This window comes from Podarcis liolepis (genome assembly GCF_965112155.1).
Source record: "Podarcis liolepis genome assembly, chromosome: 9".
Classification (NCBI taxonomy): domain Eukaryota; kingdom Metazoa; phylum Chordata; class Lepidosauria; order Squamata; family Lacertidae; genus Podarcis; species Podarcis liolepis.
In genome coordinates, this window is record NC_139564.1 from 57,378,625 (window position 1) to 57,397,085 (window position 18,461).

General features: G+C 43.2%; 1 protein-coding gene across 17 annotated transcripts in view; it reads right to left on the reverse strand.

Annotated features, from left to right (window-relative positions):
- The window catches only part of APBB2 (amyloid beta precursor protein binding family B member 2), a 168,471-nt gene that overhangs the window by 39,683 nt on the left and 110,327 nt on the right, over nucleotides 1–18,461 (reverse strand). For all 17 annotated transcript variants that reach the window (XM_083459895.1, XM_083459912.1, XM_083459899.1 and 14 more), the window contains 2 exons: nucleotides 7,308–7,454; nucleotides 5,830–5,957 (listed from right to left, as the gene is read on the reverse strand). In XM_083459895.1, the coding sequence (XP_083316021.1) occupies nucleotides 5,830–5,957; nucleotides 7,308–7,454 (275 nt within the window). The remainder of the gene's footprint in view (nucleotides 1–5,829; nucleotides 5,958–7,307; nucleotides 7,455–18,461) is intronic.

An 18,461-nucleotide genomic window follows, 5' to 3' on the forward strand; every position in this document is an offset into this window, starting at 1 on the left:
GCTTCCGGGTCATGTGGCCAGCATGACTAAGCTGCTTCTGGCGAACCAGAGCAGCGCACGGAAACGCCGTTTACCTTCCTGCCGGAGTGGTACCTATTTATCTACTTGCACTTTGACGTGCTTTTGAATTGCTAGGTTAGCAGGAGCTGGGACCAAGCAATGGGAGCTCACCCCGTCGCGGGGATTCGAACCGCCAACCTTCTGATCGGCAAGTCCTAGGCTCTGGGGTTTAACCCACAGCGGCACCTTAGATAGATAGATGACACTTAAATATATTTAATGGCTTGAGTACTGTTTTGCTACGCCATAATCGTTCCAATAATATTTAGCATTGCTATAAAGCTTTTTAAGTGTTTAGAAGCACTTCATATGCCTGAGTTCCTTGAAATACATGCAACCACCCTGTAAGGCAAGTATTTTTATTCCCATACTGTGATTTTTCGAGGGATTGTGATCCTAATTGCAATCAGGGAGGTTTTTTTTTTTAAAAAAAGTCCTCTCTATTTAGCACTCCAGTCCATCCCTAGTTTCCTCTTATGCGAGCAAGTTCTGTGTTCATTTCCAGGTAAGATTTATTCCCAGTATTCAAACGCCTCTGTCTCAGACAGCCCTATGGGGTTGGCGCCTACAGGTACACAAAAGAGAATACATCGGACGTGCACAATGAACCTCTGGGAATACAACTTTTTAGAAACTGTCCAGGAGTCAGCTTGACAGGAAGGTTTATGGGGAAAGGGAAGCAGCAGCCAGAGAACTTCTACATTAAAGGAAAAGCCAAGTCCCATGAGGAAAGCAGGAAGGCAAAGTGAGGGCTGGACTGTCACTTTTTTTTTTTAACAGAAAGCCCCAGTGGGATAAAGCAAACCATCAAGCCCTATAGTGGACTATGACCTAGTTTTCAAGTGGATGAGAAGCAAAAGATAGAGTGGGGTGGGGGGAGGTGGATGGATTAATGTGCACATGACATCTATTTTGGAGGATGCAAATTTTCCTCTTGTGCTCACAGCACAGAGGAGAAAGATGAAGGAACAGCGTGTGAGTAGATCTTAGCTCTGCCACATTTCCTTGCTAATATCCACCTGCCAATTTTATACTCCAAAATATTTTGTTGCACGCATGGAAGCTGAGGGAGAAAAAGCAACCACGGCGGATGGCGAACGAGTGCCACACAATCAACAAAAATAGAAAGTTAAGTGGGAAAGAGAATAAACGTTTTGTCACTTTCAAGTAGAGTCTGCTCCTTCATGACTGGGATGGACGAGGCGTCGTTTCAGCTGAAGGAAAATGCTCAACCAAGTAGCCTTTTCTTAACCAGTGGCAGTTGCAGATAGAACGGATCTGACAAAATATAACTCATAACCTGGATTGTCTCTTAGGGCAAAATTCTGTCAAAGGTCTTCTTTAAGGTCTGTTGCAAATGTAGCACTGACCCTTCCCACAAAATGTGGTGTGAAAATTAGGATGACCCACTCTCTCCAAGCCTTTCCTCACCTTTCTTTTAATCTTCTGCTTTAAATTCCCTCCTCCCTCCCCTGCTTGGTTTCAGGGGCGCCAGCTTGTGATTGGCCAAACAAATAGCCAGCTGTCAGGGAACTGCCATCGGAGGGACAGGTGGTGGAAGGGCTCACAGAGGCTGGGAGAGACCCAGCAGCTGAAGCAGGAACCAGCAGGGGTAGAGGTGGGTCTCTGAGGGAAAGCGAGCAAGAGGGAGGGCTCAGGGACACGTCCAGCGAGAACAGTGGGGAGGTTTCTGGACCTCCCATAGGGAGACCCACTCCTCGCCGGAAACTGTCACGCCGCGAGTCCAGAAGACGTGTTTCCGTTAAGGAGCTTTTATGTTGGAAGCGATTCCGAAAGCAGCCACTATCGGAATCTGCGAGTGACTAGAGGAGCCATGTCTGAGGGGCTCCGTCACGGACAGAGGTTTGTGGACTTGAACAAACTCTGAGGGACTACGATTTTACGCACAAGCAGCTCATCATCCCTTCACACCAGCCAATCAGGATTTTTTAAAAATAAAAATGATTCCCCCCCCTTTTCTTCTCACTTCCCTCTTCCCCATGCCTCGTGCTGTGTCCCCCCCCCCCCATTTATGTAATTTTTACTTGTGGCCTCCTTGAAATATCCTGGGGAGGCCCCGGTTGGGAAACACCGGAATAAATCGTGAAGCATTTTCTTACCAAGCTACTGTGGTAAAAAGAAGTTAATGCTGGAGTCCAAGATAACAGCTTAGTGTGTGCCTAGAGAATTATTAATCTCCCAGAAGGCTTTTCTGCCTCGTGCTCTAGCAGACGTACCCTTAGATTAAACTCCCATCAGTAGATCTCTGTTTTTCATCAATCTTTCATTAGCACAAGGCTTAGAAAATCATCTGGTCAGGTACCATTAAAAGGCTTTTCATCTTCTAAAGAGAAATCCAACCAAATAAATTACTACAAGGAAGGAGTCTGATAAAAAATATATATCAAAAAATCCAAGGACCTCAAGATAGCAATGACTTTCAAATAACTTGATATTCCAGAGGCAGGAGCTGGTGCATTAGTCATCATAATTATTGTCTACCTGACAATGAACAGGAGAGAACCCTTTCGCTAGCAAGGGACACGTGAGATTTTCAAAAGTGACTCTTTGCTGTTCAAAGCAGTAGGCAGGAGAAAGACTACGGTAAGTGCATCATTCCCCTCTACAGAGCACTTCGCTGATGCAATCTGTCTCCCTTGTTCTGCCATGTTGCAGCTGCTCGTGGCAGAGGCTCTGGTTCCCATACCTGGAGGCCTTGCTGTCTGTCATGCTTCTGTCCCTGATACCAAATACCTAACTTGCTAGAAAGAGTCATGTGCGGGAGGTCCACAAAATATAATGGAAAGACTTGTTCTAATTGCTTAATTCTAAATTTAGCCTAGATGGTGACAGCAGCCACGAAATTAAAAGACGCCAGCTTCTTGGGAGAAAAGCAATGACAAACCTAGACAGCATCTTAAAAAGCAGAGACATCACCTTGCCAACAAAGGTCCGCATAGTTAAAGCTATGGTTTTCCCAGTAGTGATGTATGGAAGTGAGAGCTGGACCATCAAGAAGGCTGATCGCTGAAGAATTGATGCTTTTGAATTATGGTGCTGGAGGAGACTCTTGAGAGTCCCATGGACTGCAAGAAGATCAAACCGATCCATTCTGAAGGAAATCAGCCCTGAGTGTTCACTGGAAGGACAGATCGCGAAGCTGAGGCTCCAATACTTTGGCCACCTCATGAGAAGAGAAAACTCCCTGGAAAAGACCCTGATGTTGGGAAAGATGGAGGGCACAAGGAGAAGGGGACAACAGAGGACGAGATGGTTGGATAGTGTTGTCGAAGCTACCAGCATGAGTTTGACCGAACTGCAGGAGGCAGTGGAAGACAGGAGTGCCTGGCGTGCTCTGGTCCATGGGGTCACGAAGAGTCGGACATGACTAAATGACTAAACAACAACAACAAATTTAGCCTTCCCAGTCTCCCTCTGCCTCTTCCTATATACAGCATATCCATGCATGTTAAGCCACTCTCTCAAACGCAACTCTTTTCTCCTTATACTAATACCCCGAGGCAACCAGCAGGCATCAGAAATTCCCACCCCTTTCCTTCCTCTATTTGCTGGACACCTGTCTTTAAGTTTCAGGCCAGAGACTTTAAGGAATCAGTCATGGCTCCAGGCTATGCTTGCAGGCCTGTTCAAGCAACTCTCCTTAGTAAACTCTGGTGAATCTGGAGGTTTGTCTTCAGGCAAAAAACAGGAGACATTTCAAATGAAAGCTGAAATAATTCAACAAGACCTAACAGCAACAAAAAGTAGGGGTCATTTGCACCACTCTAAAATTTTTACAGTGAGAGCATCTGTCTGATAGAGTGGTACCTCGGGTTAAGAACTTAATTCGTTCCGGAGGTCCGTTCTTAACCTGAAACTGTTCTTAACCTGAGGTACCACTTTAGCTAATGGGGCCTCCCGCTGCGATTTCTGTTCTCATCCTGAGGTAAAGTTCTTAACCCAAGGTACTATTTCTGGGTTAGCGGAGTCTGTAACCTGAAGCGTCTGTAACCCGAGGTACCACTCGCTTCAGGTTACAGATGCTTCAGGTTACAGACTCCGCTAACCCAGAAACAGTACCTCGGGTTAAGAACTTTGCTTCAGGATGAGAACAGAAATCGTGTGGTGGCGGCACGGCAGCAGCGGGAGGCCCCATTACCTAAAGTGGCACCTCAGGTTAAGAACAGTTTCAGGTTAAGAAAGGACCTCCAGAACGAATTAAGTTCTTAACCCGAGGTACGACTGTATATCTCTGATTGTGTGTTGTTTTTTTAAAAAGACCTACATGCGACAAAAAAAAAATATTACAAGATGAATTGTCACCGTCAGGAAAACAACAACTTTTTTGGTATCTAACTGTTGGAGATGCAATAGGATTCTCTAAAACATGTTTTTTCATTGTCCTATATTGAAAGATTTTTGGCAGAAAGTAACTGAAACTATCAACAGAACTCTATGGAACAACCTTACATTTACAGAGCAAAATATCCTCTTGAATTATATACCCAGCACATGGAACTGTACAAAAGAGCACACGGAACTGGCAAAAGAGCCAGTATGGTGTAGTGGTTAAGAGCAGTGGACTCGTAATCTGGGGAACCGGGTTCGCGTCTCTGCTCTTCCACATGCAGCTGCTGGGTGACCTTGGGCCAGTCACGCTTCTCTGAAGTCTCTCAGCCCCACTCACCTCACAGAGTGTTTGTTGTGGGGGAGGAAGGGAAAGGAGAATGTTAGCAGCTTTGAGACTCCTTCGGGTAGTGATAAAGCGGGATATCAAATCCAAAAGGGCAATATGAGTGAACTCTCCGTGCCCTTACCACAGCATAAAGACTGATACTGATGAATTGGAAAAATAAAAATGCCGCTCCTTTCTACGATCAGATTGAAACTGTCATGGGCTGGTGTGGTTGCTTGAGAGCAAACAGGCAACAGTCCAACCTGTCTTTTCCAGGCTTTATTATCTGTACAAAGTATTTACAGTGCAGAGCGTCGCAAGTCTATGTCTGCTCAGTCGCTAGCAGAATCTGGGAGTGGGTGGTCCTTATACCTTCCCCAGCATAACAGTCGTGTTTCCCCCATCCTTCTCCTCCCCTCTCTGCGCGCAAACCTACTGCGCAGGGTGGGCGTTGGCAAAGAGGGACTTGTCTCCCCTCCGCTTTGCTCAGGCTCGGTGTTGAGGCTCTCCCTAGCATCTTCTGATCCCTGCGCCCCTTCCCCCTGGAGGCGGGGCTTCCCTCCTTGCCAGAGGAAGAACTGCTTCGCAAGATCTTCGGAGGCTCCCTGTAACACAACTGCCCTTCCACCTCTCACCTCTGAGCTGATGGCAGTTCCCTGATAGAAGCCTTATGCAAACTCGCAACATATGAACAACTTGCATATAAACGCAGACATGCCATGGACAAATTCAATAATATTTGGAATCCATTCTTACAAATACTGTAATAAGTTAAGATCTGGTGAAGTACAATAACAACCTTGTAAAGTATACAAGGTTCCCCCCCCCTCTTTATTTTCCCTTCTACACGGGTCCTGTTTCTCTTTTTCTTTTATTTTATTTACGTCTCACCATGTTTAGTGCACATATAATGAAGTACTTTTTGAACTTTCAATAAAGATGTTAAAAAAGAAAAAAAAACCCCTTTTTGTGAACTATATGATAGAAGTGGTAAAAGACAAAATTTATTACTAGGATGCTGTGTTTCATCTAGAACGCAAGCATTCTACAGAAGCAGATTTTAACATCATAGAATAAATGTATTCCAAACTCACCGGCCATTGTCACGGCCTACACCCCAGACTCGGATGCTCACGATGGGCTGTGAATGAAGAATACTGCGATCCATGGGGTCAACCAAATTTAGCATGTCGTTCTCCAGGATAAGATACATGTCCTTTCCCTAATGAAGAGGAGAGCAAAAACAGCTATAATCTCTTACTCACTCAAACAAGCGTTTGCCCCTATGTAATGCTAATTCAGGTGACTTTGCGTCACCACGCAAGATGCTACTAAGAAAGGCATTTGCGGGATGCTTAAGCCTTCCTCCGTCCACTTAAGTCTCTTCCACCCTTCCATATAATATGAGAACAGAGGGTTAAAGGAAGCACTTATGCAATGCGGTCATTATTTATAAATTATGACCATGGCTGCTAATGCAGGTGGCTTTAAAGAGTTAGGCAAAATCATTGGGGGGGGGGGATCGGCAGGAGCTATGGAGCCTCCAAGTTCAGAAGCAGTTTATCTCTGGATAACATGCTTGAAGTCAGCAGCAAGGGTGAACTTACACCCTTGGACTGCAAGGGATGCTTGATATTCTTATGTTTTTATAAAGGGGAAGCACCCATATTACCTTTTCAACTCAAGAGACCACAGGTACTGAGCCCCCTTGTAACCATACTGGCCTCTGATTACAGGGGACACGACCCAAGAGCCCCTTCCTAGCACTTAACTTGTGCTGCACTTTGGGCAAGGAAAGAGCCATTGATGACACCTTCTTTTTCCTTGCCAGAGCAAACAAGGTCATTGCTCCAAACTAGCTGTTTTACTTCCTTGTTCTTTCTCAACAGTGGCTGCTTTTGCCGAAATATGAAAGTGCAGGAAAAAAGCAGGTGCCACTGATAAAATACCAGAATTATTAGAATGGAGAATCAAATTTCTTGAATTTGCGGAGATGGCAAAATTAACAGCATCAATTAGAGGCTACTCTAGTCAAAAAATTAATAAAGAGTGGGAATGCGTTAAGGAATACATGAAAAAAGTCGCTGCTGGAGCTTAAAAATCAATATGCAAAAGTTTAAAAGGCACAAGGAGATAGGATAATAATATATTAAGGATGGAATAACAAATAAAGTGAATAACGCAACAATAACAAAAAATATAGTAGGTAAAGAAGACTGCACACAGGTGGAGGGAAGTATTGGGCTGTGGGGAAGGGAGGTGAAGGGGTTAATTGAAACTGTTAAAGATTGGTATAGGATTCAAGAGATTTAAATTTTAATAAAGATTCTATAAGGAAAGCAGCAAGAAATATCAAGTAAAGGTATTGGAGAGGAGATCAGCGTAAATGAAAACATGAGACTTACATATGATTTTATTTTGGAGTTGTCTGTTTATTTTGGAGTTGTTTGTTGTAGAGAATGTATATTATGTGAATAAAATAATAAAGAATGCAATTTAAAAAAAAGAAAAGAAGAAAAAGCAGGTGCCACTAGAGAACTGGGAAGTACGATAAGACAGAGAGATTTCTTACCTCTCCCCAAATGCCAACCGTGTCCCGTATATCGTTTTTACAATAAGAGAGCTGTCGGATGCAATTGTTCACAGCAACACTGCTTTTCCCAGGAGCCAAATCTTCCTCTGCCATTTCTACCCATCCCAAAGAACGAACCGCAAAGCACTGTAAAGGAATAATGAAAAGGAGTGTTAACCTTTTAGGTCTTAATGGCCTCCGCACGATTGTGTCATATTTTATTTTATGTAAACCCACATTTATGTTGAGGACAGCCGGTCAAGCCTTTATACTGTTGTCATCTTTTGCTCAACAAGGCAAGTTGAGAGTAGAATCACAGAATTGCAGAATTGGAAGGTACCCTAAGGGTCATCTAGTCCAACCCCCCTTGCAATGCAGGAATTTCAACACGCGGCCCCCCCATCAGTTTGAAGCCATTCTGGACTCTGCTTAGCTTTGCAAATGTGCTAGCAAGTTTTATTGCTGAACCACTGGAACAAAAAATATAACTTTTGAGCCATTTGGCCCCCAAATGACAACTAAGCCTTCCGTTTTGGCGGCTGTAACCCTTATTTCGGAAGCCATTTGGTGCCGAGCTTATATATCAGAGTTTCTAACACTGCTGGGAAATCAGTGTCAGGAGAGCAAAAAGCCCTACCCACATTAGATAGCAATTTCATTAGAGCGAGCAGTTTCTGAGTTCTGGCCCCAGTACTGCACTGAAGATTTCAGATTAAAACTGCAGAGTGGAAGGAAAGGAGGACCTTTTTCTGCCTCCCCATTTCCAGCTGCTCTCTGAAGACTGGAGAAGAGACCCTCTTAAGAATATTACGGGGATGGGCAGTGGAAGGACTAGCCCATGTGAAAAATGAACATAGTATTTTAGCTGTTCATTCATTTTCAGCTTTGTATTCTTGTTATAAAAAACACGCCCAGACATTCTGTTGTTGCGCCCATAACCTAGGTTTAAGGTGATATTTAGCTCCTAGCTTTCATATCTCAGTTCCTAACGCTGATTGGGAGAGATCTCACATCCGTGTTTTAAAGAAACATATGAGCAGTACATTCAGGGAGAGAGACACAAAGGTGGGAAAACCATCTTTTTCACTGCCTTGCCAAGTTCACCCTGGCAGAGTAGAAGAGGTGTTTTTCTATCCTAAGGCTAAGAATATTTTGAATCATGCTTCTCCTCCTCTGCCCTACCCGCCTTTTGCTTTTCACAAAGAACTCTGAGAGGGTGATCTAAAATAATCCTATGGTCCCGAGACAGCCACCCAGGGACCACAGGACTGCAAACCTTGCTTTCCATATGAAAACCTAACATTTTATAATACACTTTACAAGGACGGCCGGACAAAGAAATACAAATTGCAAATGAAATTGCATTTGAGAGAACCGGACTTATATGAGACACCTGTCACAATCTTTTACAACACATGACAATTGATTATAAATGATAAAAACGGAAGGAAGCCAAACTAATGCAGTCGCTGCAGCTTGGGAAAACTGAAGACATGTGGCTCCTTTGGCAAGTGAGAGAAAAATGCTAGAGCATATTATTAGTAACTATAGCTTACTATAAAGAGTCTTGTGGCAGGTAGGCAACTAACAAATTTATTGATTACATCATAAGCTTTAGGGGACTAATAAATAAATCACTTGGTCTTTAAGGACTCTTAATAGGCTGTTGCAGCAAAAACAGAAAAATCATATGTGGTTTATGACAAAACTGGTTATTTCTTCAAACTGTAAAATTCCAAGAAATTATACATGTAGTGGTGGAGCATAGACTGAGAGAACAAAGGAAAATATGGAGAATTTAAAGAAGTATTTCGAAGAAATCAAAACCCTTTCAACCCACTCTTATTTTCTTGCCCCTGCTGCCTAGGGGCAAATGGGGATTGTCAACCTGGGAAAGTAGCCCATGTAGGAGAAGGAAAACTCTGATCCTAAACCTCTGCTGCCTTGTGGGACGTCTTTGGGAGAGGAAGAGGCTAAGGAGTAAACCCTACACAAATCCGGAGTGGCGTCCCTAAGGCCATGTACATCTCCTTCCGGCAACTCCTGCAGCTAAATTGGTGTCAAACTTATTGCTTTCCTTTCCTTTGGACCACACCAGCGAGGCCAAGAGCGGAGTCTTGTCATCTGGGCAGCCCAGGACTTCCATGCCCACTGCCTAGGCTTGCGCCCCGGGGAGTTCACTTCGGTGGTGCTAACGCAGCAAAAACAACACAGGAGACTGGTTACAAGTTTCTGCAGCCACAGCAGGCGCCGCGATTCTGCAGCGGTTTAACTTCACTCCTGGTGGTGCACTCCATTCTCTCTCTCTCTCTCTCTCTCTCTCTCTCTCTCTCGGAGGAGTTTGGATTTGATATTCCACCTTATCACTACCCTAAGGAGTCTCAAAGCGGCTAACATTCTCCTTTCCCTTCCTTCCCCACAACAAACACTCTGTGAGGTGAGTGGGGCTGAGAGACTTCAAAGAAGTGTGACTGGCCCAAGGTCACCCAGCAGCTGCATGTGGAGGAGCGGAGACGCGAACCCGGTTCCCCAGATTACAAGACTACCGCTCTTAACCACTACACCACACTGACAGATGGTTATAACTCCTTCCTTACCTTCAGCTCTCAAATAAAATTTAAAAACCCATCAAGGTGCGGAGAGAGTAGCTGCTTCCATTAGGCAGCATTCAACTGGATTGAAGTTGTCTTTTGGAAGCTTTAAACCAGTGGTTCCCAACCTTTTTTTGGCCACGCCCCACCTAAGCATCTCTAAAATTCTGATGTCCCCACCCCGTGACATATAATTATTTTTATTCAAAAAGTGAACTCCTATTCACGTGGAGGAAGCCTAAAAGGCCATTCACTGTTATTTCCCCCCCTTAATGATAGTATACACATTATTAAGGGACGCGGGTGGTGCTGTGGATTAAACCACAGCGCCTAGGACTTGCTGATCAGAAGGTCGGCAGTTCGAATCCCTGCGACGGGGTGAGCTCCTGTTGCTCGGTCCCTGCTCCTGCCAACCTAGCAGTTCGAAAGCACGTCAAAGTGCAAGTAGATAAATAGGTACTGCTCCGGCGGGAAGGTAAACGGTGTTTCCGTGTGCTGCTCTGGTTCGCCAAAAATGGCTTAGTCATGCTGGCCACATGACCCGGAAGGTGTACGCCGGCTCCCTCGGCCAATAAAGCGAGATGAGCGCCGTAACCCCAGAGTCTGTCACGACTGGACCTAATGGTCAGGGGTCCCTTTACCCTTTACCTTTATACATGTTATTGCTTACAATATGTTTCGTTTGTCTGGCTTTTTGGTGTGAGGAGATGAGGGCAAAGGTGCCCATATCGGTGTAAACTGCAATGCTCAGATACTCTCGCTGCAATAGAAAGCTGGCTCAGTGGTGGAGTAATAAAAATAAATATTTGGAGGACAATGAGCAGATCATCTGACATGCAGAAGCCATTAGGAATAATGCAGAAAGCTTGTTCCTTTAGGCGCCTCCTGCAATCCCATCTGCTAATGGTGCGCTGGAATGAGAAGCATAGGACAGAATATGGAAATAATTTTCCATGTGCTAAAGTTGCCTGACAGCACCACCTATGATTTCCTTGCAAGCATATGGGTCAATCAGATAACGGTGGGAAGCTGAGAATCAGCACAGAGAATGTCATTGGTTGTCACGACAAATATTTCATAGAATCATAGAGTTGGAAGAGACCACAAGGGCCATCGAGTCCAACCCCCTGCCAAGCAGGAAACACCACCAGAGCACTCCTGACATATGGTTGTCAAGCCTCTGCTTAAAGACCTCCAAAGTAGGAGACTCCACCACACTCCTTGGCAGCAAATTCCACTGTCGAACAGCTCTTACTGTCAGGAAGTTCTTCCTAATGTTTAGGTGGAATCTTCTTTCTTGTAGTTTGGATCCATTGCTCCGTGTCCGCTTCTCTGGAGCAGCAGAAAACAACCTTTCTCCCTCCTCTATGTGATATCCTTTTATATATTTGAACATGGCTATCATATCACCCCTTAACCTCCTCTTCTCCAGGCTAAACATGCCCAGCTCCCTTAGCCGTTCCTCATAAGGCATCGTTTCCAGGCCTTTGACCATTTTGGTTGCCCTCCTCTGGACACGTTCCAGTTTGTCAGTGTCCTTCTTGAACTGTGGTGCCCAGAACTGGACACAGTACTCCAGGTGAGGTCTGACCAGAGCAGAATACAGTGGCACTATTACTTCCCTTGGTCTAGATGCTATACTCCTATTGATGCAGCCCAGAATTGCATTGGCTTTTTTTTGCAACACTCTGAAGTGTGGTCGGTTTTGTTTTTTACTTCTGGAATCATTATTTTCACAAATTGTTGGTATTAATTTTGGTTACTGTGCTCTGGAGGAAAGACTGGAAATGCAGTTACCTTGTGTTTATTCGTGGAGGGAAGCGTCTGCTATCCCGCCCCCAGCTCCTGACAGGAAGGTGTGTTGGTTGTAGGAATCTTAGAGGTGCTTCACTGCTGCGATATGTTAGCAACAAGGCATGACTGCAGATTTGCCCAGTTGAGATGCCTACACTGTCACTGCCGGTGGCAGCTGCTTCCACACAGCCTGGTGAAGATGTGAATTACGCCCTTAAGAGGTCAGCATGCTGATAACAATTATATTTATTCCTAATTAATATTGTAACTATTTTTGTAGTCAGTGAGGCGGCTTGCAGCGTCTGGTTTGCAGCGTCATACGGTGGTACCTCAGGTTACATATGCTTCAGGTTACAGACTCCGCTAACCCAGAAATAGTGCTTCAGGTTAAGAACTTTGCTTCAGGATGAGAACAGAAATCGTGCTCTGGTGGCGCGGCGGCAGCAGGAGGCCCCATTAGCTAAAGTGGTGCTTCAGGTTAAGAACAGTTTCAGGTTAAGAACGGACCTCCGGAATGAATTAAATACTTAACCTGAGGTACCACTGTACCAGCAAGATCCACAAAAATAATGTATTTTAAAATGTAAACACTCTGTGCATTGTCAGTATTACCAGAAGCATCCCTAACTATGCATTCAGAAGCCAGTGTGCCGTAATAGTTAAGAGTGTTGGACTAGGACCTGGGAGACACGGGTTCAAATCCCCGTTCGGTCATGAAGCTCACTGGACGACCTTGGGCCAGTCACTCTCTCTCAGCCTAGCCTACTCACAGGGTTGTGGTGAGGCTAAATGGGGAGCAGAACCTTGAGCACCTTGGGAGAGAAGGTGGTATATGAATGTTAATAAATAAATAAAAATAACATTAATAAACAGAGTTGTAAAATACTGGAACCCCCCCCCCCCATTTCCTTGAGCACCATAGGATTGAGCTATTTGGTTCTCAGACTTCTACAGAATAATAAATATCTATCCATTTTGCACGACTGTTGTGAATCATGTAAAATACGGAGCATATTCTGAATTCTTCACTACTGCTGCCCCCCTGTGACTAACAAGCTATACTGTTGCCAGTATCTAGCATGCACTATGAATTCAGCAATCCTGCAGGGACCTTGAGTGATTTTAGCTGGAGTTCTGCTATAGATGCCTGCCCACGTCGCATAGCTTTGCAATATATCTATATATCTATATCTATCTATATCTATATCTATATATATATCTGCCATGGGGTGGGGGGCTGGAATGCAAAGAAAGGAAACCTCTAAAGATTTTCAGAGCCAGAATACCTGAAGACAGATGGTTAGCAAGCCTAGGGAATTCCCAGGACTGCTAAACTGAAGGTTAATGTTTTAGCTTTACATCTTTAAAGTGTTCCATTTTAAATTTAAAATAGACCCCTGCAGCTGATAATCTGGCCAATTTTTTTTTTCCAAATCACGTTGTGCGGTTCTTCACTTTTTTAACTGGCCACCTGCAACCTTCCTTTCCTAGGCATTGGGGGCGGGGGGGGGGGGCGCTTTGCTTCTTTAGGAGTCGAGCAGCTCAGCCAATGGCATGGAGGGAGACCCTAGGGATCAAGCAGTTTAGCCAATGGCAATCAAAAACACATCTACCTGTGGCATGAGGGTGGTTCACATGATCGCTCCCCAAACTTCTTTTTCCATTGCCATTACTGCAATGCAATATAGATATAAGCCCTAGATTTCTTGGTAACGTTTATTTGAAATTGAAATATATTGAAATACTTTATTGTCACTTGTACAATTTGTATACAGTGAGATTACACGAGCACCCCCCACTCAGCTCTCTTGGTCTTAATTCCCCTCGTTTACTGATGCACACCCACCGAACCCGAACGTCAGTTGCCCTGTTGTTATCTTTTTATTCAGCAGCCTAACAGACCACAGATAGAAGCTGTTCTTTACCCTGTTGGTGCGACTAATCATGCTTCTGTATCTTCTGCCTGAGGGCAGGAGATCAAGAAAGTGCCGGCCAGGGTGTGAATCATCCCTGAGAATTTTCCTCACTCTCCTGAGGCAACGTTCTTCCGCTATTTCATCCAGTAGATTCACGGGACAGCCCATAATATCTTGCGCTGTATTCACCACCCTCTGTAGGCACTTCCTATTAGATGATGTCAAACCAGCATACCACACCGTGATGCAGTATGAAAGGACATTTTCTATTGTTGACCGGTAGAAGGAGATCATCAGATGTTGATTGACATTGTTCTTCCGCAAGACTCTGAGGAGATGGAGTCTCTGTTGGGCTTTCTTAACCACCTGGGTTGTATTTATTTTCCAAGTAAGGTCTTCACTGAGATAAACTCATAGGAATTTAAAGGAAGAGACTCTCTCCACACAGCCCTCCCTGATGTACAGAGGAGCTAGTTCTCCTCTCTTCCTCCGAAAGTCCAACACCATCTCCTTTGTCTTGCTGATATTAAGGTGCAAGTTGTTCCCTAGGCACCATGTAATGTAATATAGATATAAGCCCTTGATTTCTTGGTAATGTTTATTTATCTACCTGGTAAAGCATCCTGCATGCAGTTCTACCAAACAGAAATATTGGTTTTCATTTGCCCAGATAGCTTTGAGCTTGGGGGCAAAAACTAATAAGACTGAACAAGTTCCGCTAACCCAGAAATAGCACCTCGGGTCAAGAACTCTGCTTCAGGATGAGAACAGAAATCACACAGCGGCAGTGGGAGGCCCCATTAGCTAAAGTGGTGCCACATATTAAGAACAGTTTCAGGTTAAGAACGGACCTCCAGAACGAATTAAGTTCTTAACCTGAGGTACCACTGTATTTAGTTGGAAGAAAAAGATCGAGTGATGTTATTTACTGTGAAATGTCTGTCATGATGTGCATTTCTTCCCACAGCTGTGAGCCACAAAGTCACAAATTCAAATCTCGCCTCTGAACCTGCCGTGAATTTATAAGGGGACCTTAGGCAAGCAACACATTCTCAGCCTTAGCAGCCAACCACCAATATAGGTTATTGAAGCTGTCCTACATAATATGGGGACAGCATCAATAACCTATAGGCGTTGGAAGGACTACAATTTTGTAAAATGCTTTGAACACTCTGAAGAACTACATAAATGGGAAGTATTTGTTACTACTGTTACATAAACAACGTGCTATCTACACATTTTTTCATCCCTTACCATGCAACCACTGCTCTGGAAAACCCTTGGTAGGTCCTGATCTCCCATTTGCAACTAAATACTATATATTTTAGAAAAACGCCCCTCTTATTTCACATAGAAAAGGGTGGTTCCTTATATGTACACTCTACGCAAGCCATTACATTATTTAAGAAGTCCTTTCATTACAGAACGCTGAACAGATGTATCTGAGGAGCTGCATTTAGGTCAGAAAATTAACTACTCAGGCATCACAATCTAGAGGACTCCTCAATCTGGGAACAGAAGATTAAGCAATTTCCCCACTGCAAGAAACCGTATACACCAGCTAGACTGAGCAATATTTTGAACAGCTTCCCCTGGCACTGATATAGAGATTAAAAACTAGAAAATGTCAAACAGATTGCACATGCAAAAGGGGAGCGGGAAGGGAAGAGGCGATCCTTTACTTCTGTGGGGAACCAAAAAGATATTCATTTACTTGATTGGACCAGATTTAAATGGACCTCTCACCTTCGAGAAGTCCTCGGACTCTTTTATCTCATTAAAATTCCAAATCACTTAATCTAAAAGGTCCAAACATATTTTATTTTATTCCCATTTCACCATTTCCACTGAAGACTCTGTTCACAAATTAACATTTATTATTATTATTATTATTATTATTATTATTATTATTATTATTATTATTACCTCCACCATACAGAATCAAAGCAGATGTTTAGAAAACATCTGCACAATGAAAGGGAAGGCAGAATCAAAGAAGCTATGGCACAGAGGGCCAAATCTCTAGTGGTACTGCAGGTATTATTAAAACAGAAACAAAAACTTGTTTTCGTGAATAGCGTGCATCTACTTGCAGTTTAATATTTAATATTCCCTCTTCATTTTAACTGCGATGCTCTAAGGACTTTGAAACATCCCCTATTCCTTTCTCCTCTTCATGAAGGTGTTTTGTAGGTTGAATGATATCTGAAGTGGCATTTTATTGTTGCTGGCTTTAAAAAAAACCCAATGCAGGCCCTGAGCCAAGTCCAAAAGAGCATAACAGCAGACATATTTATTAAGATGAGTTAATTGAAGCACACAGATCTCTTAAATATAACATTTCAAAAGGCTATGCATTTGCTGCATGTTTTAAATTTAAAAGCATGTCTCATATTTACCAACATTTTTATTCTAAAAAGAGATTTTAAAAATAAAAACCACTAGCTACAGACCTTCACAGAATCAGCCACTGGGATATCAGATTTCCCAAATCATGTTTTAAGACAGAGGGCCGATTTAAATACAGCATTACAACTCACACTGCAGCCTAAACTCTTCAACACTCAAACCTGTTATTGATGTTACTAGCAAACTGGTCCAGCAATATTTCATATAGACAGCAAACTGTCAACAACAAGGTCACAAAATGTACCAACATAACCCTTACCTCCACCTTCCTAATGTTGCCTGTATTTGTTTGTATAATAGTCAATACTTCTGTCTAAAAATGTGTTGTTGTTTTTTACAACTCTAAAAGATGTGTATTAAATCCACATTAATTACCTTATACTTATAACAATGCATGTTTCAGCCAAAATGTTTACTAATTCTGTTTTTTACTTTCAGTTCCTTTGCTAATGATCCCTATCATGGAATTTGCCTTTTTCACAGCTGCCACACACCAACTGCTAGATATTTTATGGCACCACGAACGGAAAATATGTACTTTTTTTAGTGAGTGACAATCTCCTCCTAGTTGCCAGGCAAAGATTAACAAATGGTGGATTTCCCCCTGTTGGATCACAAATAATTTACATAAATACATGTAGGCAGGTGGGCACAACCACTGTAAAACACTCTACAATTAGTATCTGACCCAGCATAAATTGGATAAAATATATGGAGATAATATTCATACATGTTAGCAATCTAATAGAGTTTTTCCACACGTTATGGTCCATCCAACCAAATAATGAAGTCTTATTGGATTCAGATTTTTAAAAACCAATAACTAATGACAGTGTAAAAAGTGTCATTGTATTCTTTTGTTGCTATCATTGGACTTATAAGATGAAGCGGTTAGAATTTAACATTTCGGACAGCAGCCTAAATAAAAACTGCAAAACTTCAACACCCCAAAACTGGTGCAAGACTGAAGTCTCTAAAATGAAACAACAGATCACTAAAGTATGGCACATTGCAAAGATCCAATCCAATTTGGTAATAAATAGGCCGAGTAAGATGAAAGAATATCAATACCTAAAGAGGAATCTGCATCTGAAAAAAGTGAGTTCTGGATTAGGAAAGCTTGTTGGCACCATTTATCCTTAAGGTGTCGCAGTACTGATAGACTTCTTCAACAAATGCACAAATTCACTAATAAGATTGTATGTTCAATTGTAAAACAGCACTATGAACCCACTCCGTATGTTTTCTGTGTCTTTTCCCTTCAAAACGTTGTCTGGAAAGCCTAACTCTGGTGTTAACAATCTCCCTAAAAATTAAGACACCACACGACAGAAGCTTTGGGTGGCATCCAAAGCATATATTTACTTTGAATTGTTTTGCATGTCGCTACGCTACAGCAATGGGCAAGTCCAAGCAGAGAGGTTGGCAAAATATTTGATGTTATACACTGGTAACTTCTATGGATTTGGCGAGGTCCGCATTTGTGGTCTTGGAGTCAGCGATGTTTAGTTTGCCTTGGGAGCCAATAGAGACAACATGGCTATATATTCCGTTAGGACAGAAAACATACAACAAAATAATGCACATATTGTTCAAAATGCCACTACCAATGTGGAATCAGTCCAAAGCACAGATCTGAAATGCATTAACTCTGGCAGCCCATGTCAAGCTCAAACTGCTCCCAAAATTGAATCTGACAGAGATGCTGTTTGGATTTCGCCTTTCCAATTCCCCTCCCCCTCCCCCTCCCAGGTATACGTGTACAGGATTGCATCAGATTTAAAATCCAAATCCTACAGCAATGTGGGTAACATTTAATTAGCTATATCCTGCTCTAAATTTCTTCATCTTCTTCTTTTGCATCAATGTTCATGCAAGGTTGCACAGTGATCTTTTCAAAAGTAAAACAGTCTTTGTATTCTGTGAAGGTGTCTTGCAGATGTCCACAAGGTGGCAGCAACACCCATTTGCAAAATAAAAATAAAAATGCACTTTCTCTAAAATTCCTACATTAACTAGAACTTCCTCACCCCACTCACCCTTTATCTGCCCATGCTGCTAGATCAGTTGAAGTCAGCCCTGTAGTTGCAGAAGCCAACAACAAGAGCACAAGGTGTTCCCCTGAGTAAGCTGGCTCACCCCTTTTCTATAGGTCCAAACTAGAAACCTTTCCTCTGGGTTAACCTCAGAGTCTTTGGCTTTTAGAAAATCCCCTGTGGCAGGCGTGACCAGCTGCTGTGGGGAGTATCCCATTGGGCCCTCAAAGCTGGGCAGGCCAAGGCTCACATCTGGGCTCCCTTGTATCGACCCCTCCTCCAGTTCACCTCCAGGCGAACAAGTTAAAATCAATTAAGATCTGCAGAGGTCCGGAGATGGCTGGCTGACCTGTGGCCATCTTAACCTCAGAGTCAGTTTTATCAGAGGGGAGGAAGGAACAATACGCA